Source organism: Larus michahellis, chromosome 6, assembly GCF_964199755.1.
Source record: "Larus michahellis chromosome 6, bLarMic1.1, whole genome shotgun sequence".
In the NCBI taxonomy this organism is placed as follows: Eukaryota; Metazoa; Chordata; class Aves; order Charadriiformes; family Laridae; genus Larus; species Larus michahellis.
The window spans coordinates 2,933,027-2,960,416 of NC_133901.1; the positions used below are offsets into that span (position 1 = coordinate 2,933,027).

General features: G+C 40.2%; 1 protein-coding gene across 4 annotated transcripts in view; it reads left to right on the top strand.

Moving 5' to 3' along the window:
* The window catches only part of TBL1XR1 (TBL1X/Y related 1), a 117,009-nt gene extending 91,048 nt beyond the window's left edge, over positions 1–25,961 (top strand). For all 4 annotated transcript variants that reach the window (XM_074590575.1, XM_074590574.1, XM_074590576.1 and 1 more), the window contains 14 exons: positions 9,013–9,115; positions 10,874–11,019; positions 12,508–12,727; positions 14,616–14,748; positions 14,944–15,085; positions 15,388–15,451; positions 15,553–15,650; positions 17,435–17,495; positions 18,713–18,834; positions 19,339–19,413; positions 21,852–21,979; positions 22,157–22,322; positions 23,186–23,287; positions 25,113–25,961. In XM_074590575.1, the coding sequence (XP_074446676.1) occupies positions 9,058–9,115; positions 10,874–11,019; positions 12,508–12,727; positions 14,616–14,748; positions 14,944–15,085; positions 15,388–15,451; positions 15,553–15,650; positions 17,435–17,495; positions 18,713–18,834; positions 19,339–19,413; positions 21,852–21,979; positions 22,157–22,322; positions 23,186–23,287; positions 25,113–25,139 (1,542 nt within the window). In that variant the 5' untranslated portion in view covers positions 9,013–9,057 and the 3' untranslated portion in view covers positions 25,140–25,961. The remainder of the gene's footprint in view (positions 1–9,012; positions 9,116–10,873; positions 11,020–12,507; positions 12,728–14,615; positions 14,749–14,943; positions 15,086–15,387; positions 15,452–15,552; positions 15,651–17,434; positions 17,496–18,712; positions 18,835–19,338; positions 19,414–21,851; positions 21,980–22,156; positions 22,323–23,185; positions 23,288–25,112) is intronic.
* The last annotated feature ends 1,429 nt before the right edge of the window (positions 25,962–27,390 follow it).

The window sequence follows — 27,390 nt, forward strand, 5'->3', positions numbered from 1 at the left end:
TGTGAAGTTATCTGTACTGGCCAAACCTATCCTGCTGCTTCCCCAGGTAAACGTGCTAATTGTGCTCATCAATCAGAAGCTATCTCTTTCTAATTGGGTTTAGAAATGCCGCGTTTCCAGTTTTGCTGCTGTAGGCATCTGCCCAGCTTGTGTGTGAGTAGGACAGTCTAACCCATGGGTCATCCCATCAAGCCACGGGTTCTTCCTTTCCGAAAAATTACTTTGGTCTGCGTTAGGTGTTTGATCAAGGGGAATTTCATGATGTTTGGTTGTATTTCCTGGTGTGCTCTGAAAATTTTTTAAGTATCGAAAGAGGGTGGTGACTTAACTTTGTAACTACTAGTTCTGGACAGTTTTCATTTAATCCTAGTTTGCCAGCGTCGGTGAACTCGAGCTCTGTGATTGAAAGCCCTCTCCTTGGCTGCCTTCACGGGGGGCGAGATGGGATGTTTGGGTTTGGCATCTTGTGGGGAATCGGGTAGGGATGGCTTTCAAGAAGTAGTCAAAATGGAGGCAGGACTTTCTGCTGGTGGTTTTACTGCCACACGCGTGCATGTCTGGAGCAGCTGGGTTTGGCTTTTAAGTTTTAAAGGAATAACATATTTGCTCCTGAAGATATATCAGAACTACCTCCATTTCAACAGGGTTGTAACTGCCATGCAGAAAAGTTGTGCCTGGAAAGAAATGTCTATTTTCCTTGTTCCCCAAAGAGTTGAAAAGTGTTTAAAATACAATACCTTTTTGCTATTCTGATACAGGAAATAGGGAGGAAAATCTCCCCCAAACACATAATTTCTTCCTGTGTTGCACTGTAACGAGGAAAAAAAAAAGAGGTTGAAGAACCTAAAGAGCGTTGAATAAAGTGTCGGTACCAGAAATATCCCGATTTCTTTAGTCAGTCTAGGGATTTACAAAATCACTGCAAGATGCCCTATAGCGGTCCAGGAAGATGTATTTTTAACTCTAGAAAGCATAGAAGTTTGCAGCTTTGTAGCCATAGCCCTGGAAATACACCGTCGCTCGTCTCTGCTGTAACATCCGGAATCCCAGTCTCCTGGGTCACGCAGCATATGACTTTGGGGAGGAGATTCATAGTTCAGTAATTAAATACTACTTTGCTCCAGGCAAAACCAACAAATGGGCTTCATCTGCAGCTTATTTTGTAATAGTACTCAGGACTGTGCTTGGCGTTTCTGGGGACTGGGTACTCAGATAAGTAGACAGTAACTGTTATTTTTAGCTAAGGTTTTGGGTGGTTTTGTTTTGTTGTTGGATTCCCCCCCTCCTTTCCCTTTCAGGGTTGTAATTCTTTTTCTTCAGAAAATTTCAAACTGGCTTTGTCATCTTTTATGCTTCATACTCTCAAATTGGCACGGAAAGACAGAGACTGTTGCCATAAATCAGGTCACTAAAGCTGAAGTACAGAATACAAATATTTATCGCCTGAGCTATGGAAAACAATTCAGATGAGGGAAGGAAAAATTATTTTTTTTAGTATTTGGAAATGAAGCTGTATTCTTGAGATTAAAAGCAAAGCAGTCGAGTTAAAAGATGAACATGAGAAGCATCTCTTGTTTTAAATGGCTGGAAGGGAAACTAGCAAAACTTGATCATATGGGAAATCAGTACGAAGGTTCATTAGGTAGAATTACAGATAATTTTTTATGCAAGTTCACATTTGACATAGATTATTGAATCTTATAATAAAAAAGGGCACATTTAAATAATAGCAATTTAGAGACACAGGTGAAAATGCAGAAAATGAGATAACTTTCATTTTGAAATATATTACAACAAAGCGTATGCATTTAATTTAAAAAACGTTTTCCTTTAAATTCAAAAGGTTAGAAAGAATTCCTAATTGCAGATTGTCAGATAGTAGGAGGCCTTTAATAAGGGCTCATTTGTATTGTGCCCATTACAATATTGGACCCCATCTCTCAAGTGAAGATGTGAAAGAGCAAATAGGAGTGTTTAGAGCAATTAGTTGATACGGTTCAAGAAAACTCTTCTTTTTTCTTCTTTTTAAAGGATGAGAAAATGTTCATTTTGATTGAAATTGATGTCTAATAGATTCTTAAGCAGAAGGTCATTCAACATTGGTCATTCCTGCATGCTCGACGTACGGGAACCACTAATTTATGTTACGAGTTTTCCTTTATAAACCATTTCTAAAGGGCTATACATAACTCTTCGTTGGCTGTAGTCTTACTGAGCCTCACAGCCGTTTGGGGTAGACCCGCCATGGCTTGGGGAAGAGCTTTTGGAGAACGCTGTAATAGAAGAGCGGCCACCGGCAGCAACGTTTTGTGAAGCCCTGGATTAAAATTCCACTTCTGGAAGCTGCTCACAGGGTAGATTTGGTATTGAGTGAAGTCTGCTGAAACCTCACAAATCCAGGAGTTTGCCTGGTTGGAGTGGTTGGATTTCAAAGCATCAGCGAATTGCCTGGGTTGGAAGGGACCTTTCAGATCACCGAGTCCAACCATCAACCTGACTCTGACAAAAACCATCACTAACCCATATCTCTCAGCACCACGTCTGCCCGGCTTTTAAATACCTCCAGGGATGGTGCCTCAACCACTGCCCTGGGCACCCCGTTCCAATGTTTGACAACCCTTTTGGTGTAAAAAATTTTTCCTAATGTCCATCCTAACCCTCCCCTGGCGCACCTGGATAGCACCTTCTTCACTTGCTTCAGCACCTCTGAGTTGATAAGTCAAAGCAGCCTTGGTGGCATTGATGCCTCACTGTCTTAATCGACCTGGATGCAGTTGGAGAAGTGGTGGATTTGGTGTATCGGCACTTTCCTGGGCTACGGGGTGTTGTCTGTCCCCAGAGCCACCGTGACAGCAGTCCCATAGCAGCTGAGTTCAGAGGTAGGTTTGCCAGATTGAGGGACTCCCCGTGTCGGTTGCAAAGCGTAATGAAAAATTGTGTATCACACACAGGAGTTCATTTTATTTTTGAGAGAGTTAATACAGATGTAAAGCAGAATTGTAACAAAACTTTTCAAAGTACGCGCCTTCAGGTTTTTTGGGCGTAATTAAAAAATTACGCGTTCCCAAGTTGGGTCATTACAATTTACTTTGTTTTTAAACCGTTATGGCCATTAAAAAAAGGACAATTCTTAAGCAGCAATTAAAAAAAATAAAAATGGCATCGCTGTCTGTGTGCACACATGCTGGCAAAACATGTGTCCAGATTTCTTGTGATAGAGGGAAAAATAAAAGGACTGGTGACGATATTTCTGTTGTAGGAGATTTATTGTTTCTGTAGCCAGACTTCTGTTTTCCGTGGATAAATGCAGCAGTCTGTTTATATCTGAACATTAAACATTTTTTCAGAGCCACCAAAAGCATTAGCTGTTCCCTTTAACATATCGTGTTTGCTATCAAACTGATGATTGGTATGTTTGGGGGAATTATTATTCACAGCAGCCTGCCAGGTTTTTCTGTTATCCTACCTAATTAGGATGTGTTAGAGCCCACCTAAAACTGCAGAAATATTACTTTCTTCGGCTGTTGTTTGATGATACAATAAATCTAACTGTAATAAATCTAGTATACGTTATAAAACTGTGATTAAGAGATACAAAGTCCTAATCTGACATATAAACTTTCTCTGCCAGTTCAGGTTTGTTTTAAAAAAAAAAAAAAAAATAATAAAAACAACCACCAAAAAAAACCCAACCAAAAGACCTATTAGGCCAGGAGCCATATCGGGCGGCATCTGTTCTCTAGCATTTGGCATGGACCTGGAAGAAGAGTACAAAGCTCGCGTAAATGTGCAGCGTAGAATAATAATTTGTCGGAAAAGCAATCAGATTTGTACCGTTGGGCACCCATTCGCCTGCCGATCCGGTGTTCGTGATCGTGGAACTTGATGCTCATTATAACAGATTTTACTTGTAAATTTTACCCAGAGTATGAAAGCGTGTGAATGGTCCTCAAGAGGTGGAGAAGGCCATGTGAGACCCCGCACGCCGGGGTGTCCGAGTTACGGTACGCATGTTACAGAAATACCGGCACGTTTTTGCTATGTGGAAGCTAAGTCAGCGTTGGCGTGTTGTCTCTGGGACAAAAAGCCTCCTTTCCTTCGAAAAAAGTAATTTCCAAATGACTTTTTGTGTGATTTCTGTCATGGATTCAGAGTTGGAACGAGTGGGTCAGTTTGTCTAAAGCACATCTAGTTCTTGAGTAGATCTTGAGGCCGGCATCTGCGTAGACGGTTGACTTTAATTTATGGCTGATATGTTTTACGCCTGATAAATTTTGGGAGTTCAGGGATTTTCTGTAGCAACATTAAAAAATACGTGGGATATCTTGATACTGTGCTGATTCTAGTTGAACAGTGGCGTTTGGAGTGGTCCAAGTGTCCGGAAGCCCGTGAGCAATTTGAGCATGGTTTGTAAGCCCTCGTGCAAATCCTTTTTTTACCTGTTGTTTGGGTTTTTTTTTATTTATTTTGTATTTAATCCTAGTTTTGCAAGTAAGGACTCTACTTCACGTACACTGCGACTGCTCCAAGTTGCAAAACGGAAGTCGGGGCAAATGGGAGGGATCTCCTTTAAAAGTGCACTTGGAGCTAGAACGGTTGTGTGGGTGCATCGTACTTTGCCGTATTTCCTGTAAATCCATAGAATGTTTTGAGGAAGACTGGGAATTTTTTAGAGAGGCCACAAAAAAAGGGCTTTAAGGATCTTGTTACATTTTCAGAATGGTTTTGGGACATATAGGTGCAAATGTCCTGAGATATTTTTAATGGGCCCTTTGCAAATTAAGCTAGAAATCTAAGACTGGGAGGAATTATGTGTCATTTCTACTTATTTTTGGCTCATTTTTCTGTGTCTTTTCAGTTATTTATAATATATTTATATGCTGTATCTGAAATAAAGAGCAATGCTAATATCTATTAAGTGTCTAAATTAGGTAGTCGATTGCACATGGAAATGGTGGATTTGGGGGAAATAAACCAGCATTAACGAAGTGGATTTATTAGTATGTGGGATATGCGTGTACATGCAGCAGTGCACGCATAAATTTATCTATTTTTTCTCTAAGTTTCTTCTTTCAGCGTTTCGTCCTCTGTTTGTTTTTCCGTTTCCATTTACATGATGCCACTTTGAAGAAATCTTCTCCGTCACCTCCCAAACAAGCCTTGGCTGTGTTGGGCCATTAGGGAGAACGGAGTTCAGATGGTTTGTAGGGTAGCAGGTTTCTTTTCTAGCCCATTACTGTTTTTCTTTGGCAGACATCCTTGGCAAGTTGTAACTTCAGCATGAAGCGAGGGGGTGTTGAGCACTGAGAGCACCATGACGGGTGGCTTTGGGGCCAATGGGTCCCCTCTCTGTCCCACCTCTCCTGCTTTTCACCATCATCTCAAGGTCATTCCCATTGGTTACTTTCCAGAAGCCCTGAGCGAGACGAAGGGGGGCAGCAAGTTCCTGGGGCTGGAAGCAGCAGCAGCTTCCCCGTCACGTGCAATGGGGTTCATGCAGCTCTGAGCTGCTTCTTCAGCTCTCCAAAAAGTCTGTTTCCGTGGCTGGAGGTGGCCACGCTGCTGAGGGGTGTCTGACTTGGCCCCTAGTTTCGAGGGTGGGCAGCGGAAGCCTGGTATTAATTCAAAATTGGTCAAAGGGAAATAGTTGTTGTATCCTCTCCTGTCTGTACTTCTGCTGTATTTTCTCTTTAATGTGATAGTTTGCCTTTGGGATGGGAAGGGAGGATGCTTTGGTGTTGCCTGTTCTTATTATAGAATCATAGAACAGTTTGGGTTGGAAGGGACCTTAAGGCCCACCCAGTGCCACCCCCTGCCCTGGGCAGGGACACCTCCCACCAGCCCAGGCTGCTCCAAGCCCCGTCCAACCTGGCCTTGAACCCCTCCAGGGATGGGGCAGCCACAGCTTCTGTGGGCAACCTGGGCCAGGGGCTCACCGCCCTCACAGCAAAGAATTTCTTCCTAATATCTCATCTAAACCCACCTTCTTTCAGTTCAAGAAATTCTTCTCACAATTTCTCATGTCTCAGCCGTGCGACAGCCAGGTGAGGGGTGTCTCTGGGCGCTGCGGTGGGGGGTAGATACAGAAACGAGCTTTCAGATAATTTAAATAAGCACCGAAAAAACGGATAAAGCAATATCTTGGTAAAAAATTAGAACCTTTTGCATGCTGTTCAGTTTCATGTCCTCATCAGGCAAAGCCGTGTGTTTATTGACCACATTTCTGTGTTTTTCTAGTTGTTGCAGTACAAAAGCCGGTGTTGCACTGCCATCTCTCGATGGCCGGCTGGGACAGCGTGCGGCAGGACTTTGGTCCTTACGTACCAAAGCACCTTGTGGAAAAACACTTTGAACCAGCCTTGAAAAATGATTCTCATTGAGCAGGGTGAATAACACTTTTGATAGACGAGCAAAACATTAAGCTTTTTTTTCTTTAGCTACCTAGCTGCATAACAGGGGAATTTACGTGGCATCTCCACTATTCCGCTTTGCGTGGGGAGCCTTTTTTATATTAATAATGCAGATCTCTATGTAGCAAATAGCACTTTCAGCTGATTTCTGCATTTTGAGCTATCTCTGTGGATGACGCAACAAGATTTTAAAAATCAGTAACACCCCCATGGAATAATGACTACCCTTTGTGTCTTACGTGATGTAAAAAGGCTTTTTTATGAGTCTTTTTAAATTTAATTACCTTTATTTCTGAAGGAGACTATTGCTCCTCTGCCTACAAAACTTCTCTGTAACAAGCAGTCTTAAATAAGGAAGGTTGGCGCCAGGTATGACAACAAAACGTAGCTGAATAAAAGTAGCTTTTGGTCCTGCATGCGGTAGAACTGGTTGCTAATGCATAAAATGGCTAAAAATGACGTTTATTTCACACACTGCTCAATAAACGAGCCTTCAAAGTATATTGTGGTTTGGCGGGTATAGCGCGTACGTCAGGCATCGCTGGGGGCTGTGGATGGGTCGAGTAGGGTTAGTATCAATGTACCTTTACGAGTTGTGTTGCACTTAGCTAGAACTTATTGTACTGGAACAATTATTATTTTTTTTTCCTTTAGAAATTAGAAGGATTTAAGTAGCTCTGCATTTTTATTTATTTCCTTAAGAACCTAACCCCATCGTCCCGCCTTGGGCAGTGCAGTGCATCTGAGCTGCTCTCTAGGCAGGAGATCTGGGCTTCTGTGGATGTGTCCAGCATGGTGTAGAGCCCCCCATTTCCCGTGCAGGGTGACCCCAGCTCTCCCACTTGGGTCCCGATGGTCCCAGGTGGGTCTGAGACTTCCCTGCACAGCTCTTGGACCATGTCCTGTGCCTCCCCGAACCGAGCGGGCAGTGCGTGCTGCCCTCCCTCCTGGGATGGGTTTGGGGGTGTCCACGTGCTCATCGACTGACCAGCGTTTGTGTGTGGTTTTGGGCAAACCCGCTACTTTTAATGTCCAAGTTCATCCTGTAGCCTTTCCTCAAGGAGTTTAATTGGGTCTTTCCTCTATGATATTATGGGACTTGTAGGAAAGTCACATCTTGGAGAGTTCTTCCCAACGTCAAATCTGGTTGCAATTGACTGGTAGAATTTGCAAGTTAAATGATAAGAAAGCGTGGTAATTTTGCGCTGTTTCTTTGGGAAATGTTGCTAGGAAAAAATGCCTAGAAAGAATATGTACGGCAGCCTTATAATGCCGATCATGATCTTTGTATATGGTTGGACTCGATGATCTCAAAGGTCCTTTCCAGCCACGAAGATTCTATGATTCTGTGATTTGAGTTGTTGCTTTCTTCTGCGTTCACCACTTTCCCACTTGGAGCACCAGTGGTCAATGTCCTGACTGTGCAGCCGTCTAGCAAAACCTTTTTTATTTTGAACAATACAAGGAAACCTGGTCTCCACTGCTTTTTTTACATTGGATCCAGGTCAAACTTTGTCAAATATCGGTAGGGAAGTTGCTCACCTTCTCAGACTCCAGATCCACAGCAGAAAATGATGGTGGTGGCTGGGTGAAAAGCTGATGAAAAGTGCTGGGTGGATACTGGGAATAGGAGATGGACCTTATTTCACACTCTGCTCTGGAACCTGATTTTTCACTTGTTTACTACATGTCATGGAAAGATTGGGATTTTAATTCTCAGACATTGAGAAGTCATGAGAATGTTCTCAAAAATGAGGCTTAAAGTTGGAAAAAATAGTGTATTTTGTCTGTTCATCGTCATGTTTTACAGGCTCTTGTTGCTTCATGTTTTCAAAATTTATCATCAAACATATATATAGTCTGATACGGTATTTGTCTTGCTAAATATTTGCCATTAATAAAATCAAGGGGAAATGGGGTGTATATATCCCTTAATGTTTTTTAAAGCATTGGTCAAAAGCCCAGAGAAATGTTACTAAAAATGCTCTGTTTAAAGCTTGTCGCTAATTTCAAGAATTCCGTTTGCAAAGCGTTAAGTGTATGGCTGAGATGTTTCCTAATTTTTAGTGGAAATAGTTGAGCTTTCTTTGAACAGATACAGTGTTGTAGCCCATATTGCACCTTTTTACTAGAGTAGAAGTACCTGAAAAGTGAAGTAGATTAGAAAGCAAATGTGAGAACTTGCCTGGGTACCAACATTAAATCAAATTCTCTGTCTTTTTTTAGCCAGACAGAGAGAAATCCACATTTTAAAAAATGTGTTCCATACCAATAATGTTGATTTGATGGAACTCACTTGATGATTTTTAAAAAAAAACTGTGAAATTAGGCCTTTTTAATACTGGTGTTCAGCAGCATAGTTCCCCACTCCATACCAATTTGCATCATTTGAGAATCTGTTCCTTCAGTATTTAATTTACTGACCTTTATGTTGTGGTGAGACAAACGACTTTTTAATGACTATGGTAGACTTATTTGCATTATAAAATAAAACCATTGTCTGTGCTGCCAGGGAGCTACTTACTTTATAAATGTAGCATTTGTTGAGAAAGATGTATTAGGTACTAAAAATACTTAATTGACCTACTTTTTTTATTTTCAGGGTTGTGTCCTTTGTTGTGACCTCATGGTTTAACTGGGAATAAAGATGAGTATAAGCAGTGATGAGGTTAACTTCCTGGTATATAGATACTTGCAAGAGTCAGGTGAGTTGGTTTTTTTTTTGGGTTTTTTTTCAATTCTGGTTATTAAACAATGCATAATTTATTTGGTATTCATCTCCAACTGGCTTTAGCAAACACAGACTCATGTAATTATTTTGCCAGTAGACATGTGCTTCTCTCTGAACTTTCTCTTGGTGTTTCTTCTCAACAAGAGAACGAATTCTTGCCAAGTTACCTTCTGTAACTTAATCAGATTTAGTCATTTGGAGTCTTCAGGTGGCACTCAACCAGCTAAGGACTCACTTGATTGCTTAGAAATGCATTCTCCTGGAGATCACTTTTATCTACAGGGTGACGATGGCATTTTGCACCATTTTCTTTGGGGCTACTTGACGAAGAAAAAAGGATGACCACTAAAATACTGTGTTTCCTGTTCCGTTGGTGCTCCCGCAAGCTGGTCTTGCGTGGCCAAATTCCTTGCCTGAATGTGACGGTGGGAGGGCAGATGTTGTTGCATTTCAAAGGAAGAAGCGGCATCTCTGACCATATGACTCGTATCATTTGAATCTTAAATATAGATGAACAGAGTTTTTTACAGGAATGACTCTTGGGTTCCCAAAATCCTCTCTCCCTGCAGGACCCTTTCTTGGAGGATTTTGTCCTTTGGTGTCAGGCTGGCCCAAAGCCAACTGCTTCTTGGGAGGAAGGGCAAAAGACAGATGAATATTGTCAAACTTGAAAACAAACTTCAGGCTTCTTGAAAATGCATTTGACTGATGCAACATCTGTCTACTGCTTATGTCCACTGCTCATGAGCTTCTGAAATTGAGACAAAGAAGCACCAGAAGCAATGGTGGATGGCAGAGCTTTTCAGTCTCTGCTTGTCAGAAGAAAGCAGAAACTCATTGTTCCGCCTGAATTTACTGAAAACTACTATACATTCTTATTCCAGTTGCAGATTGCTTTTGTCACAGAAGCCAAACTTGCAAAATTGCTTTAACTTCATCTGAAAGTTTGCAGGCAGCATCCTAGTTACCTGACGGGGGGGGGGGGGGGGGGGGGGATTAAGATTAAATTCTGTGACAGTAAAGTTAATTTGCTGAAACTATTTTTCTCTAGGTGAAATTTGCCTTTTCAGGGCGATCAAATAAATAGCAAGCAACTAGCAGTGTTGCACCATAACATGCTTGCCACTGCTTAATCAGCGCACAATACTCGTGTAGTTCTAAGTGCCAAAGCACGCACAATTACGGCAGCGCTGTACCGCGAAGTGAATTCTGTTCCACGTACAGATCCGTTTTGCTTTCACGGGTAACACATCAGTGAGTTAAAATAACAAGTCAGTCTTGGTGTCTTGGAAATATATATTTTATTAAAGACTGTGTATGATACAATACACATATATAGTTTTAGAGTATATAAATATATGTAAATTCTATTGCAAATTGTGTTTGTTATATTTTTACATTTCATAGAATCATAGAATGCGTTGGGTTGGAAAGGACCTTTAAAGGTCATCTCGTCCAACCCCCCTGCAGTAAGCTCAAGCGCGAATGTCTTGCCAATGATACCGTAACTAACAATTTTTGTGTTTATATATAAACTTCATTTTTGTCTTTTTGCACATTTAAACTAGAAACCTATGAGGAAAACAGCAGAGGGGTTTTTTTTTTGTCGTTCGTAAGCGTGTTAGAACTTTGTGTAATTTGCTGAGGTTTGTAAAAGGAAGCTCCTCCAGCAGTAGGGCGAGTAGCATTGTCTATCCGTAAATCAATTCTGATGTTTTTGCCTTGTCTTTAGGGTTTTCCCATTCAGCATTTACCTTTGGTATAGAGAGCCATATCAGCCAGTCTAATATAAACGGTGCTCTGGTGCCACCAGCTGCTTTGATTTCCATCATCCAGAAAGGTCTGCAGTATGTAGAAGCAGAAGTCAGTATTAATGAGGTAAGGAGCCTTTGCCTTTAGGAGCATTAATTACATCCTTGCTTGCAGTAAGTTTGAATGTTAGTATTTTTTCTTAACTTTCTTATATCCTATTTATTTACTTTTACTTCAGATTCCTTACTGCTGGTGTTCACCATGACTCCAGTGGTGGGACCAGAATGGAGTGACATAACTGGGTAGGGGTTCTGCCCAGTGCAGCCACACAACACCAGGCATGGTGTTCTGGCTCGTTGCTTAAAGGTCCGTTGTCTGCAGAGTTTTTACCCTAATACATGTTGTAGCAAATCCAGACAAATGCAATAAGATAATCATGGAGATGAGGAACTTCTTAATTTTTGTAGAGTTGCAGTAAGGAGGTGGGAGAGCACTAAGCGGCTCTCATTTTGGGTCTTGTGTCGTTATAATGAAGTAACGAGAGCCCGAGGGCAAGGTTTCCAAGTAGAGCGAGGGTTTCAGTTTGTGGCAGGAAGGATGAAGGTAGATGCCAGTTTGCTTTTTGCCTCTGCTGGCTAATTCATCTTGAGCAGCATCTATTACATTTGATGTTTAAATGGTTATTCCAGCAGTACGGAAAGCTATGTATCTTCCTGCCTGATGCTGCAGATGCCCTCGATTTCCATTCTCATTTATGCCTGGAAGGTTAGCAGCCTCGGTATGTCTCCGTTATATTGCAGAAGGAAACCTTTTTATTCACTAATTCTGCTCTCTTTCCAGTCTCCCTTATGTCTTCTGTTTATGCGTAGTTTTTATAGTCCCTCTGAAGCAAATCCTTTCCCTTAGGAAGCCTCAGAAAAATAAAGCAAGTGATTGGAATAGAAGGAGGAGACCCTATATTTATCGCAAGGAATCCTTCTAGCTTCTAAAAATAGATCCTTACAAAGCCCCGGCATATGTATACGGGTATTTTTAACTGGGTCTTGTCCATTTCAGGATAAAATTCTTCCTTGTTGTGTGAAAGCATGCCAGCACTGTTTAAAAAAAGGAAGAAAACTAGTCAACTCTCCAGATAATATGTTTATGGAAAGTATTAGTCTAATAAGATGGAATAACTTCACAAGCCCGTGACCCGACTTCCAATGTTTGCAGCTCTTCAAACAAACCATTAGATTTTGTTGCGGCCACTCATGTTTGAAATCATATTCATAGATAACTTACAGATTTTTTTTGTTGCTTTACCAGACGATTTAGCAAACCCGAAGCATAGAACTTTTGATTCCAGAAGCTCTGCCAGAGGCCTGCAGTGGCTTTTTTTTTTTTTTTTTTTTTTTTGCATAGTGATGATGGCCACTTAAATTTAGACTAAAATTCTAATCCCAACCTCAACAATGATGAGATATCACTTCTGCACCGTTTGTAATCCATTTTATTACACTAAATCAAAACTTTTGCTTTAGTTTTCCTTGGAATTGTTGCCCATAATGTTAACTTGTACTTGGTGTTGTCTTTTTTGTTTGTTTTTTTTTGTTTTCTCCCTCTGCTGGAATTCAGGATGGTACCTTGTTTGATGGTAGGCCGATAGAGTCTCTCTCACTGATAGATGCAGTAATGCCTGATGTGGTCCAGACAAGACAACAGGCCTACAGAGATAAACTCGCACAACAGCAGGCGGCCGCCGCTGCAGCCGCAGCCGCGACTAACCAACAGGGAGCAGCGAAAAATGGGGAAAATACTGCAAATGGAGAAGAGAACGGAGCACATACTATAGCAAGTAAGTTGAGACAGAAATGACCTTAACCTGGGTCAACGTCGCTTCCTTGGCATGTATCACAGTATGAGCTAGTAGACCATGAGGTGCGTGTGGAGAAGTACTAGTAACCCTTCAGCGTGCAGAGAATACCTGTGTCATAGGTGATACTTTAACAGATGGTCTCTCACCTTTGATTGTCCCCAGTTTGATATTTGGAATTGCAGGAGGAGACTGAAACTTCAGCAGTCATTAATTCACAACATTCCCTTGACCAGACCCACTTCCAGTCCTGCCCCTTTCCCATCATCTGTAGGTTGTTCACGGGACACCTGAGAGCTCTTGCAGAAAGAGGGGGGGGCGGGAATAAATCAGAGACTACTCTTTAAATATCGCATCCCCTCAGCTTTGGCCACTGTACAAGGAATAAGGAGAGGAGTCTGCTAATCCGCAGCTGGTTACAACTGAGCGGTGCTGATAAAAAGTCACTTGTTTCACCATTTGTCATCCCTGGTCAAAGGAACGTACCTTACAATTAGGCTTAGTATAGAAAAGTTCAGGTCAGGGATTAAAATGTGATTATGAAAATATCGTTCTGGAAGTCCGAATTACACATTTGAGGGGGGGAGTTACAGCTCTTGCTGTAAAGGGACCTGAAGAAAAGACATTTTTGAGAGAATATTCCTATCAAGCCGTGTAAATGTTTTGCGTTTTACAGCTGGATTTTACTAGTTTTTTCATTATTATAGATGATAAATAAACTGGAAATCTGATCTTTGGCTTAGACAATAAGCTCTCTACTTTGTTGCTTTTGTTTAAAAAAATCTCAAAAGATTATTTACTTGTTAGCTGTGAACTGGATAGAATAAGGGTAAACTTCAGCTCTTCAGCCCCTGTTAAATGTGAGATACCAGCAACCCCTGCTGGCTGGTTCACCGAATTATACCGGCATTGGTTCGCTCTCATTGAAGCAGTGTTTTACGTGGCGCTCTTTCTTAAAAATATACACGTTCTAATAGCCTTTTCTGTTTTCTCACACATACAAACAGTGACAGAAACCCTTAATTTTAAATTAAGCAATAGATGTGAGATGCTTTGTTTAACCACAATGAATGAATACGGAGCAGGTGAACTGTTCAGCATTTTTTATGTTCTGCATTTACACTCCGTGTGAATTTATTTTTAATAATAGAAAATGATTGATGGCAGCTGCCAAGAAAACTGTTTTGTCAGTTGAATTACCCCCAGTATGTTTTACAGAACAATATGGATTCGACATCACTTCCGCGCAGAAAGCTCTGTGTTGCCACAATTCCATGGTAATTGCCAATGCAGCTTAAAAAGATCTCTTATCAGTTTACTGTATCACCAAATGTTATTATATTAATCGAAGCCATTTTGTAAATGAAGTGTCTGAGATGCAGATTTAAAACCTGTTTGACTGCAACTGGTGGAAAGAGAGATTATTTTTTTTTTTTTAAAAAAGGAATGTGTCATAAGCGTATTTTTTAAAGCGCAAGATAGACTAGTAACATATTGAACTATGCAGTACCGTGCCTGAAAACCTGTGAGTGCTTTTAACATCGGTGTTTATTTTTTAACATTGCAAAAAAAGTGTATTAACTTTTGTTCTCAATTTTGAAGCTTCAAAATTAAATCCATTTGGATGCTGAGGTTTAGAGGGGCTAAGAGCTTTCTCACAGTTTTGAAACTCCCCGTCTGTTTATAGTACTCCGTAAACTGGAACTGGAAAAATAAAGGGATGTTACAGCTCTGTCGAATTTTAATCTACGTAAATTGTGAATCGATTGTTATGCTCATCCCAGAAGAATAGGAACCATGCAGTAGTTACAGTGTATCGTCCCAAAATATTAAAATCCACCTCTCTCTACTGTTGTTTCCCAAAATGCAGATAATCACACAGATATGATGGAAGTAGATGGAGATGTTGAAATCCCTCCCAACAAGGCAGTGGTGCTGCGTGGCCATGAGTCTGAAGTGTTTATCTGTGCCTGGAATCCCGTTAGTGACCTTTTGGCCTCAGGGTATGTGCATTAACCATTTCTGTACGTAATAGCAATGCTCGGTGGCATGGCAACAAGTTAAAACAATACCTGCCCCAACGCCCTCTACGTCAAATGCCACAACGTTTGCCGTCTTGAAAAAAAACACCCCTTTTTTGTTTTTTTAAATGGAATTAATTGAGAGAAGGGGTTATAGTCTCCTGAACCGTTCTGTAGATCTGGCGATTCGACAGCACGGATATGGAACCTCAGTGAAAACAGCACGAGCGGGTCTACGCAGCTGGTACTTCGACACTGTATACGAGAAGGAGGGCAGGATGTACCCAGCAACAAAGACGTGACATCGCTGGATTGGAACGTAAGTAGAAATGGCAGGGCTCAGAGTACCCCGAGAAAATGGTACCTATAATTTTGCGGAGTCACATTTTAAATAATGGCAGCTGTGCATCCTCTGCTACGGCTGCTGAAAGATTTCTGGTTTTGAGTTGCGTTGTAATTTCTTGTATTGTACGTCGGGGACTTCGTTTTAATAAGTTGTAGTCGATGGAATAAATATCATAAATTTTACACGGATGTATTCTACCTGAAATTTGCTTTGTGCTCTTTAGCTTTGAGTTATACAGTAAAAATGAGTAAATCAAATAACCTTTTTGCTGGCAGAGTGAAGGTACACTTCTAGCAACTGGGTCTTACGATGGCTTTGCAAGGATATGGACTAAAGACGGTAAGTGAAATGCGTTTAATTTCCAGTATATTTTCCTGTATTGTGGCTCACAGCATAGTTTTTTATTTTTTTAATGTATTCATATCAATATAAATTTTCAGGTAATCTTGCCAGCACCTTAGGGCAACATAAAGGTCCTATATTTGCGTTAAAATGGAACAAGAAAGGAAACTTCATTTTAAGTGCAGGAGTGGACAAGGTGAGAATAATCTTTGGTAAAATTAAAATTCTTTCCTTCACCGTTATAATCTAATTGTAAGCATAACAGCAAAGCTATAGAAAGTAAGAAAATTAAACTGAAGGCATGGGACGTAAATATGTACTTACAAAGAACTTGTTATGCTAGCTTTGTTTCCTTGTGTTTTGTAGTAGTTTATTGAGATACTTTAATTTATTAAATTTCAGTGTCCCTGGATCTCTTCCCCATTAGGTTGGCGTAAGTTGGAAAGTTAGTGCGTTGAACGCAGGAACATTAAACCTTTGTAAAACAGAATCATCTAAAATTTAGTGAAGCACTTTACGCAAAGACGCAGAAAAAAATCATACTGGAGGAATAGGTTCCGGCTGATTTGGGTATCAGTCGAGCCCGAGAATGATGAAAAAGGTTAGAGCTGGGACATAAGAAAAGTCAATATATCTGACCCGGGAGGTGCCAGTAGCGTACAGCCGTGAAGCTCCTTGTTTAACTGTTTAATTTCACATCTCTAAACCAACTTAACGGCACACAAGGTCTTTAAATTCAAAGTTGTTGTTAGCGTGAGAGGTTTTATGAATGGTAGGAAGGGCACAGAGTGATGAGGAATAGATTTAAGAAGAATTAGAGGAATAGAATAGACTATTCAAAGAGTAAGAAGAGTTAATTTTTTCTCTGTAACTGATTTTAGGTGCAGAAGTAAACACAATTACTCTCTTAGGCTGGCAAACTGCAAGCTCAGTAAGGCCACAGGCCCACAACACTTAAAACTGGCCCTGTCACTGGAAAGTAGTAGATTTTCCCCTTTATTTATTATTTTTCTCCTGTACGCGTTTAACCTGGTTTGCATTAGTGCCCACCCTTATAAATGCATGTGCAGAAAGGCAGGAAAAGTAAATATCTGAAAGCATGGAAAGGACGGGTTTCTTCTTTTGGCAGCTGTAATGGCTTATCCCAGGTTTTAAATCTTTGTGGAGGTACAGCTTTAATTTGCAGAAAAATATTCTGGAGGAGGTAGAAGCCTCATGGTTTCAGTCAATAACACTCCTTGGATAAAGCAATGGAGATTATGCTTTGAAAAATATTCTGCATTAGCAGAAAGATTGACTCAACCTTGCGCTTCTTTTCCATAAGTAATTTGTGTGGTCAGTTCATGTTTCCACTGAGTTCTGTGTCAAAATTTTCATTGATCGTTGAGGCAGGTCAGGAATGTTGGCATAGAATATAGGGATTATAAAATACTCATTTTGTCATGTAAGATTTCTTTCATCAGGAAGATATCAGAAGTATTGGCAGAGAAGAACTCGGAACAGAATTACACCCTTAAATCAAATCTTTCAGATTCTTAACTACGAGACTACTTGTTTATATAGAGATCTCCTCAGGGACACCTGAGTATTTGAAATTACAATTTGAATGTACAAGTATTGGAAGTTAAAATAGGTGTGCGGAGTAGATTGCGAGAATATAAATAGGACTAGGGAGATAAATTTATTTAATTTTTGTTTATTAAAAAATAAAAGCCCACAACCCCCCCCTTCCCTCCAGACCCCGAGGTGTTGTGATTGAACACCTTGCTAATGCCACACCATGTTAAGGTTCTCTCCTGTTCTCTGTACATCTACTACAATTTCCTTCAGTATTGGGTGAAACCCTAGAAATCCCTCATCGGGAGCAGGTTTGGGCTGTGGGGAGGAGGCTGGGTATTCTGATACATGGGAATGGTGACAGTTGTGGGGAAATCGGCAATTTGTACAAATTTGTTTATTGTTTATTTATGTTTAATACAGACCACAATTATTTGGGATGCCCACACTGGCGAAGCCAAGCAGCAGTTTCCTTTCCATTCTGGTAAGTCTTGATTTTGATCATTCAGGATTGTCATCTGAAAAGACTAAAAAAGTGGGGTTTATTAAAATAGATTAAAAAAATCTGAAGTTTGTGGTGCTTATTTACACCATTTTACAGTTTTATAGGCAGTCTTTGCATGCTGACTCCCATATTTGTAGTCTTACGAATTTTGAGAATGTAAACAAGGATAGAATGGTTCTGATTTTACAACTCACAATTTTATTGCAGTTCTATGAAAGTCATGAGAGATAATCCAAAAATTACCGACTTTCTGTAGTACAGAGCAGACAAATCAAGAGGGTGGGCCACGCAGGCGTTGTGTTTATCAGCTCAGGACTGCATTTGTCATCTTCCTGCTGTGGTAATGCCAGCCCAGCATCCCTTTGTTCTGCGCTGCCCGCTGTGCTGTCCCCAATTTGTTTGGCCACAAACCAGCTGAAAGGCTGGTCACTGGCCAGCCGGGATGGGAGCGCGGCCTCTCGGGAGGTCAGACAAATTGCTTTGTGGGCTGCACGCTGTGCAAGCCTGCCAGAATCAGCTGGAAAATAGACTAGCGAGGATGACGAACGTGTCATTGAAGGGCCTTTAAGAGATGTGTCTTGTTTCCCCTTTTTATTCCGCTCGCGCTACGTTTTCAGTGGCACGACAACAATCAAACCCATCGATTCTTGATTTACTCCAAGCAATTCCGTGTGCTATCTGCCATAAATATCTTGGCTTGATCAAATGGAATATGTTGCCCGTGATTAAGCTTCAAGTTACCACACCCTATAATGCTGGAATTAGGAAAGGAAATAAATCATTACCTTTCACTGGCTGCCATCTATCAGCACAGACGTGGACTGTTAGTGGAGATGAGCTCATGCGTGACGATGTGTTAAGTTGTGGCAACCTGTTCCGTGTGCTGACTCCTGAGGTTTATTTGTAGATGACTAAACTACAGCTTGTTGTCCTGCTGCACTGTCTTCTTTATAACTGTTTCATGTCAGATATGTTCCAGGTTTTAATTACTTCTACTAAATTTTGTTTCATTTCTTTGTGCAAGATTGGTTTTGGCTGCGTTTCTCACTGTTCATAGTGTTTTCTCTTTAGAACGGCTGTAAAATTAATGGTTGCTTCCTGTTGGCATTTGTTCTAAGGTGGTGCACCCTAACTTTGCGAATCAGACTCCTGCAGAATACGTACCATAGTTTTAAATATCTTTCTCTTTCTTTTAGCACCAGCATTAGATGTTGATTGGCAGAGTAACAACACGTTTGCCTCTTGCAGTACAGACATGTGTATTCACGTCTGTAAACTAGGACAAGATAGGCCCATCAAAACCTTCCAGGGTCACACAGTAAGTACTGGGAAATTGGGGGCTGCTATACCGTATTTTTATTAATAAGGGACTGGGGGCCCGGTTTATTTGCCAATGTACAGCACTTGTGTAACGGTTGGTCTCTGGCAACAGGCACTAGATGCATACGCAGGTAGTTGTAGTTAAGGTCACGTGATGACTGTATTCTCTGTTGTTACTAGAACAATTCTCGCTCCCGTGCGCCGCTGTTTTTACCAGTGCCAGGGTGGCACAGCAAAAGGGAGCTTTAGAAGAAGAAAGATGGTAACTTTAAGACTTTGCTCTGCACGGCCTACGTTGTGTAAGAGCACCATGGGAAAATGTGATGAACAGATAGCAAAAAAAAGTTAACTGTTAATGAAGGCAAAGCTAGGAATGAAAATTAACTGTTAAAATACTGACGATTACACAAATACTCATAACTTCTGTCCAACTTTATCTTTCGTAAGCTGTCATTTGTAATGGAAGTGAAGACTCCAACTTATTCTCACTGTTCAATTTTAGAATGAAGTAAACGCAATCAAATGGGATCCAACTGGTAATCTTCTGGCATCCTGCTCTGATGATATGACTCTAAAGGTAACGGGAGTTCTGCTCTCTTGTCTGTGCAGGACGCTGGAATGCACACTGTTAGCTCCGGCAATCCACCAGTCTCGCTGTATTTCCAGTGGTGTCTAATATTTGTTCTTTTTTAATATAAAAAGATTAGGCAATCCTAGCAAATCCTTGTTAATCAGAGCCAAGCTTTGGTCCAGAGAACTCGCTACAGGCTGCCACTCTGAGACTTGGAGCATGTTTTATTAGGTGCTTTTAGCTGTTTACAGAACCAGGTCATTAAACATTAAACTGTCACGCTTGATGGTTGCTTTCGGTTAGAAGGAAGAGTTGGAATGCATGTTGTGTAACACACGCAAGAATGGGTGACTAGCTCCCTTCCTAGTTTTCTTCTGTTTTCCCCTTCTTTCTAGTTAAAATCTTTGGCATATTGTTTATTAAGAGAGTCTGGGTACTCCTTCGTTTTCCCAGTTCAACAGGAGTCATTCTGCAGTTTTTGATTGCACCTGCACTTGTCCTCCGAATAATTCATAGCAACCGGCTTTCTTGTAGAACTGGGGCAAACTTGTGAATGCAGAGGATACTGTAACTTCCACACGTGACTTCAAGGCGCACTAGCGATGCATAAAAAAATCCCCGCAGGTTAGATGCACTGGAAGAAAGGAGGCTCTTTGTGCCTGACAGGTCCATGGTAGAAGATGCTTTTCCATTACTCCCATACTGCTTTGTATTTAGTGGGTGTTTAGCACTATGTTTAGTAGAGCTTCGGGTTATGGTTTTTTGTGTTGACGGTGCTGTCCTACTAGTAGCCCTTGGGACAGTCATTTCCATCTAGCTCATTGCAGTTTAATTGGAGACGGGGAATGTCTGCATTGATTAGCCCGATATCCCTTCCTGTGCTGGCACAGAGTGCGGCGCTTGCAATGGAAATCACCTTATCTAAATATAAACATTTAAGGATTAAGCCTCCAGTCTAAAGCTGGATGTCTAGACGTCTTTAGTCAACAGTGTCTAGCGCCACTGAAGAGCAATTCCTCCTTTCCGAAGTTAAGTGTCTAAGTCAAGCGTGATGAGTAAACCCCTGAGAGCATCAGTCCTTCTCCCTGGGCAATGGATGGAGCCAAAATAGCCAGTTTAAGCTGGGTGTTTAATACTGAGGCAGCTGAAACTCGGGTGAGATGAATTCCAGTCTGGAGCTCGAGCTCTCGCTGCTGCCTCTCGGAGAGTAGAGAGGTGACAACAGGGAACATGTCGGTGTTTGTGGGCTCAGGCAATTCAGGCAATTAACTTCTCGGTTGCTGTTTTGAATTCAGCCCAGCCTGGAAAGAATTTTATCGTTTTGTTCGGGATTAACTGGAAGCCTTATTGCTTGTAGATAAGTCTAGAGATCACTGATCGCTTACTTTTCAATGGCAGTAGGAATAAGTGTCAAGTTTTGAGGTAGATGGAAGGTGCCTACTGATGTCTTTATTATTTACTTATTTTTCTCTCTTTTGATGACAACTTGATATTCTCTAGGGCAGCTAATGTGGACTCTTTTAATCTATACTAGTTTTGGGAAGAGAAGCTAGATTTTGGTCCCATCAATTTAAGCTGGAAGTACAATTTTAATTCTGTCTGCTCATTGAAAATCAATTTCCCCTTCAGTGAGGCACCAGTTCTGAAAAGCATCATTCATTTAAGCATACACCTCAATTGCATCTTAAATATAGGTGGGCTTAAACATGCTCCTGTTAGCTTTTTCTAATAAAAGGTGAGCTAAAAGCACTACTAAACCAGATAACATTAAAAAAATGCATTCAGATGATTAACTGCTATGTCAAGTTTCACATTTAAGAAAAGGTATAAAAGTTTCCCAAAAGCCCTTCTGTGTGCAATGCAAACTCTTGATAGAATAGAGTTATTTTGTTTGTTGAAGGTTATCATGCAGGAGTTGGATATGAAGTATTGAACGAACACCTGGCAATGCAAATCCTAATAAGCCAGGAAAATGCCATAATGCTTTTTTGCAATACACATCTATGGCTTTGGACAAAACCAGACAATTTCTCTACTGTCCCTTTATTTCACTCGATCTGTGTAGCAAGGAGTTCATTTAAAAATAGGACTGTGGTATTTTGTCAACTCAGACATGAACATGTACATATTGCTCTTCTCATTTTAGCATCTGTTATCATCCCTGCACTTCTCAAGGGGCTCGTAGTTAGCACATGCAGATCAGTTTGTATAGACGGTACCTTTATTACTCATTAACCCCACCAGGCACTTCAGACTCAAAGAATGGAGGGGACTGGAATAATACTTGTAATAAGTACTCTAGAAACTCAGCAGTCAGGGCAAATATTTTGGGTGGCCTAAAAGGTAGCAGTCAGACTGCAAGTGATAAAGAAGAAAGATGTAAAATGTATTTTAGTACAATATTGTGCTAAATGTCTTTGTTTTTTGTTCCGTTTTTGTCATAGATCTGGAGTATGAAACAAGACAGTTGTGTCCATGATTTACAAGCACACAACAAAGAAATTTATACTATCAAATGGAGTCCTACAGGACCAGGAACAAATAATCCAAATGCCAATCTTATGTTAGCAAGGTACTACTTAATCCTGTTTTTAATTGCTGTTAAGCATTATTTTTACTTCACTTTTTCTGTACGTAGGTTCACAGAATGTTTTGAAGCGTGTAGGATACTTCATCATATTATGTTTATATTAGAAATAAAAATATGTCAAATTGAGATGTAATTAATCTGTGTTTTTTCCCTTGACAGTGCATCCTTTGATTCTACTGTTAGGTTATGGGATGTAGACAGAGGAATTTGTATTCATACTCTGACAAAGCATCAAGAACCTGTGTACAGTGTAGCTTTCAGTCCTGATGGCAGGTACCTGGCCAGCGGCTCCTTTGATAAATGTGTACACATCTGGAATACACAGGTACAGCTCTTCTCTCTGTTCAGGCGTTTGTGGTCTCGTCTTTTCCATCAGTGTCCTTCCAACTTTCGTTCCTCCATCATGTTTCGGCCACCAAGAGCTTTGTCCTTGCTAACAGACTTTGTTCTAAGGCCACTCCTGTTAGTAGATGTACATTTAATTTTCTCTCTTTGAGTGCTTGGCTATGGTGAAGTAATAATTGTCTTTATGTTGTCTTTACTTAGCAAAAAAACCCTCAAAATCACTGTCAAAAAAACACCACCAAAAACCGACGACGTCAAAACATAGTCAACAAAGTGTCTGCAATAGCATGTTTCATCCACAAATTGTCTTTGTTAACTCTGAACGTTTAACTCCTGATAAAACAGGTTTGCTGTGAAAAATGGTGACTGGATGTAGACATAGAAATCTGATAGCTGTTTCATTGCATTTTCACTGAAAACAAGAGAATGTGAAGTGTGAGAGAAGGCGATGACAGCAAAATGTTTTCTACGTAACTTTCTAAGACACTGTTACTTGTTTTGTATTTCTGGCCAAAAAAGAGCTGATTGCGAATGAAAGTCTAAAGACCTTGTTGTTAGGCAAGATGGAACCTCTGGCTGCTGGGAAGTGGATGTTAATTTTTGAAAGGTTTATTTTAGTAATTGAAAGTGGTCATGGCCGTCCCCAGTTTTGCCTGTCAAACACAAGGGATCAAGAGGCCATAGTTGTGTTTGTCACGTGCTAGAGATCGTCCACGAGTCTCACCTGGACCGTTTCCGAGAATTTGAGCTTTTAAAAGCAGTGGGGAGGTTTTACGTGTTGTCCAAACTTTACTTGTTGGCATGGATTTTGTTATATTAATTACATGTTTTGTCCCTTTTTAGACAGGTGCCCTAGTTCACAGTTATCGGGGAACAGGAGGGATTTTTGAGGTTTGCTGGAATGCAGCAGGAGACAAAGTTGGAGCAAGTGCTTCAGATGGTTCAGTAAGTGCAGTTTGACTTGTTTGACTTTTCAACAACAAGCATCTTTTGGAAATCTTTCGACTAACTACGGAGACAAAATTTCCTCCTGTAGCTGAAGTTTAGTACAGCTACATCGCATGTAGATTTTCACATGTAAGGGTGCTGTAATGTTGAAAGGAGAATATGTCTTTGTTCCAGCTTAATGCATTACAGTTCTAAATCCTCCAAAATTCTCAGAAGGTGAAGATGCCTCTCATTTAAATTTTCTGTCCCTACTGGGGCTTTCCATGGAAATGTGTTCATTGTGGCTGGTCTTTCAGTATAGACTGGAAACAAGTTCATTTTTGCCTCTTTGCCCTTTTCAAGTGAAAACGTTCAGTGTAGGTGATATTATTGTAACGCGTGATAGGAATGAAATCTCTCTGCATCATATTCAACAGAAAGAGCAGCAAAGCAAAGTCCAAATTTCTGAATGCCCGTAATTAAAAAGTTCCTAAAAATGACAGGAGCTATATGTAAATAACACTCTGCTTACGTGGCTTAGAAGAAGCAGGGAATAAAATTGTATGTTTAACGAATCACGAACGCACCCTCTGTCATCTCATAGCGGTGTGCTGTAGCATCACCTCCTAGCTCTTCTGACATCGTCCTGCAGGTAAATATTGTCCTGGTTTGAGGTAGAAAGAACCAACTGATCCAGCCTAAACTATGACAAATGTTAACGTGCAGTTCCTCGTAACAAGTACAATCGTTGTTTTTTGCGCTTGCACCTCTTTTGCCATGGGTTTGAAAGAAAGGAGAAGAGAGCCTAAGGAAAAGCAAAATTAGAATAAAATAGGAATGATAAAGGAATGGTACTTTGAAGCTGTAGCTGAAAGCCCCAAACATGAGCAAGAAGCAGTCCTGGTGGCTTTGGAGGCCGGAGTCTCAGACAGTATCTTAACACGAGTGCCAAAGCATTCTCCTGTCCTGCATGCTCCAGGCAGTTCAGAATAGAAAATAGAAAGCTCTGAATTTTAAGTAGACTAAACTCTAGAGAATTCATTTCGATTGGTCTTTCGTATCATTTTAGTTTTATAAGTATAGACAAGGTCATAAATGGAACAAAAAGCTCAAGGTGTATCCTGAGTAGAAACTATCACTCCACCCTAGATGACCTTTTTATATCCATACTGTGTAACCTCTCCAGTCTTTAGTGAATTTGACCCAAGAGGCTGATTGTACTTACAACAGATTTGTTTTCATTTAGTTTTACCTCTTTTAAAAGCGTTGGGTTTATTTTGTCTTACATTGTTTGCTGGCGAAAGCCTTCCTCATCCCCTTGGTTTTAAATATAATAACAACTAAGCAAATAGAGGCAGAGTTGAACTGTTTGATGACCAAAAGCATAGCTTTTATATGATTATATTTTACTAGTATATTTCTATATCTGACAGAACTAGAACATGAACTAGTTGTTGATGTTTGGATAGTAATTCATGAGGCAGCAGAACCCGTGGCAGATCTGGGTGCTCCTAACCAAAGTGCGCACCTGGGGATTTCCCACCCCTCAATCTATTTTTAAGAGATACAAGGTGACACTTGCACAATCATAGAATCATAGAACCATAGGGTTGGAAGGGACCTCTGGAGATCCTCTAGTCCAACCCCCTGCCAGAGCAGGTGGCACAGGAACGCGTCCAGGTGGATTTGGAATGTCTCCAGAGACAGAGACTCCACCACCTCTCTGGGCAGCCTCTGCCATAGGTTTCATCTGTTTCATAGGTTTTGCTGAGGTATTTCCCAGAGAATTGTATAAATGTGGAATATTGCGCAATTTCTGTATACGTCTTTCTTTTTCTTACAGGTTTGTGTATTAGACCTACGGAAATAGCGCTACTAGTTGGAAGCCATGGACCGACTATGAATGTGTACATAGCCAAAATGACTGTCCCTGACCCATGTACTGCTATAGTCCCAATTGAACCATGGCCAGTCCACTACAGCCAAACGTAAAAGAAATATATACATATACTGTATATAAAAAAAGAAAAAGAGGAAAAAAAAAAAATAATTACACCCTGAAGAGGATGACAGAGTTTTGTCACAGCTTGTGAATCCTGTTCACCAAGTGCTGGAATCTGCTGTGCCCCAAAATAACATTTAAAGGTTTTGGATATGAAAAACAGAAGAGACAGCGAGAGAGAGAGAGAAATATACCGTATACAAGAGCAGACCCATATACATACCAAATTCAGAAGATACTAATGGCAGCCTTCATTACCCCTTCCTCCCTTTAAATCCATTACGACAATGGATTGGGGGGGATTTTTGTTTTCCTTCTCAGTAGTTGAGCAGTTTGTGTGTACAGAGAAAACGGACTTACAGAAATCTGCAGCAGTAGCTTTTTTTCTTTGCTTTTAACCATTGGGTTTTCTGTTTTGGTTTGGTTAAGTTTACGGATGCATGAAGTAAGGGAGTGAATTAGTTTCTTGTTTATATATATATATTATTTTTTTTTTTCACCTTGGAAAAAAACCATGTTTCTTTGAAACATATTTTAATGCATTCTTTGAAAAGGTAGATTGAACCTGATAACGTTTGGTACATTTTGTGGCTCCCAGAGCACAATTTTGTGAACAGAGGGAGGGTGGAAAAGGGATTATGGAGAGAGAAGAAAAAAAAAAATAAAAAAATCCTTCTTTGAGGCGTGATATTTCACGTCCTGCTCATCTACGAAGTATGACAGGAATGGGTATAATGCTATGTTTTATTTTCTGGTGACATGGCTGAAATGCAGTAGTTTCTTATTTGGGACATAATTCTGCCAAACTTAAGAACAGAAGGGCACAAAAATACAGAAAAGAAAAATACAGGGATGCAAAAATACATACAAGAAAAAAAAAAAAGGACAAAAAAAGAGGAAAAAAAAAATGCATCTTCTGTTGCTTTAAGACCATAGCTAAAATATGGTTAAATTGTGCACTATTGTGAAAAGGAGCAAAGTATAGCTGGGGGATCGTTTTTAAGAGGTTAAGATCTTTCTGGACAAGGGTTCATGCCACAGCTTCTCCGAGAGTTGCCCATCGTATTTGTAGGAGCTTAGATGTATAATTGTAACCAAACTCCAGTATTAAAAGTATCTCATGTAATTTTTCTTTATTAAAATAAAATCTTTGGCATATATTTGATAACACTGCCATTAAGAGGCAAAATGTTTACTACCTTAGATTTAAAAAAAAAAAAAATAATGATCTTAAACAGAGGACTTGCTTCAAGTTTATTTTAATAGCAGTGATTCAGCTTATTTAAAAGATGAATACTTGCACTAATTCCCCTGCTGCTCCAGTCCTGCAGTTTATTGTATCTTGTGACTACATTTTTTTCCAAATATAGGGTAGAAGTAAGCTGCTATTTTTTTAATAATCACTACTATATAGTGTCTTTTACTCTGTTTACAATATCAAGTATTTTTCTTACAATGACAGATGTATATGGCAAACCTTTTTCTGCTCATGTGATTAAAAGTATACTGATAGTGATTTTATTTGTAAATGATAGCATGAGGTTGTGTTTACGCGTATGTGTAGTCGAAAAGGTTGCATCATGTCTTGCATAAGATTCCAAGAGTGTAAATTTATAAAAAGAGAGGTTGTCAAATTTATGTCACAGGCATTTTACTTAAGGAATGGTTTATATTACAGAGCTTTGCAAAGTTATCAGTTTTATAACACTATCTCAATCACAAATAATTTTGTGGCTTATGATTGCTAGTCTCAAACTTCTGTTTTGTTTTAACTTCCCCCCCCCCCCAAGTTACCTATAAATTGATTTAATTGAGATAATGCAGCTTTGACATTTTAACCATTGTTCTTTAGGCATTGATTTCTGCTATTTCCATGGAATAAACACGACTTGAAGCAAGTCTGAGTTTGGCTAAGGTAGGGTAGCAATTTGCCAGTGGTAAAGAGAAGTCAACAATACATTCTTTATGTATACCCCAGGATTATATTACTATCGTACACAGCGTTTAAAACCAACAAAAAGTCATATCCATAAAGGCAGTCATCCGCGGTGGTTCGGTGCCAGCTATTTGTAGGGTTTTTTTGGAACATATTACGAATGTTTAAGAGCAATTGCCCTGT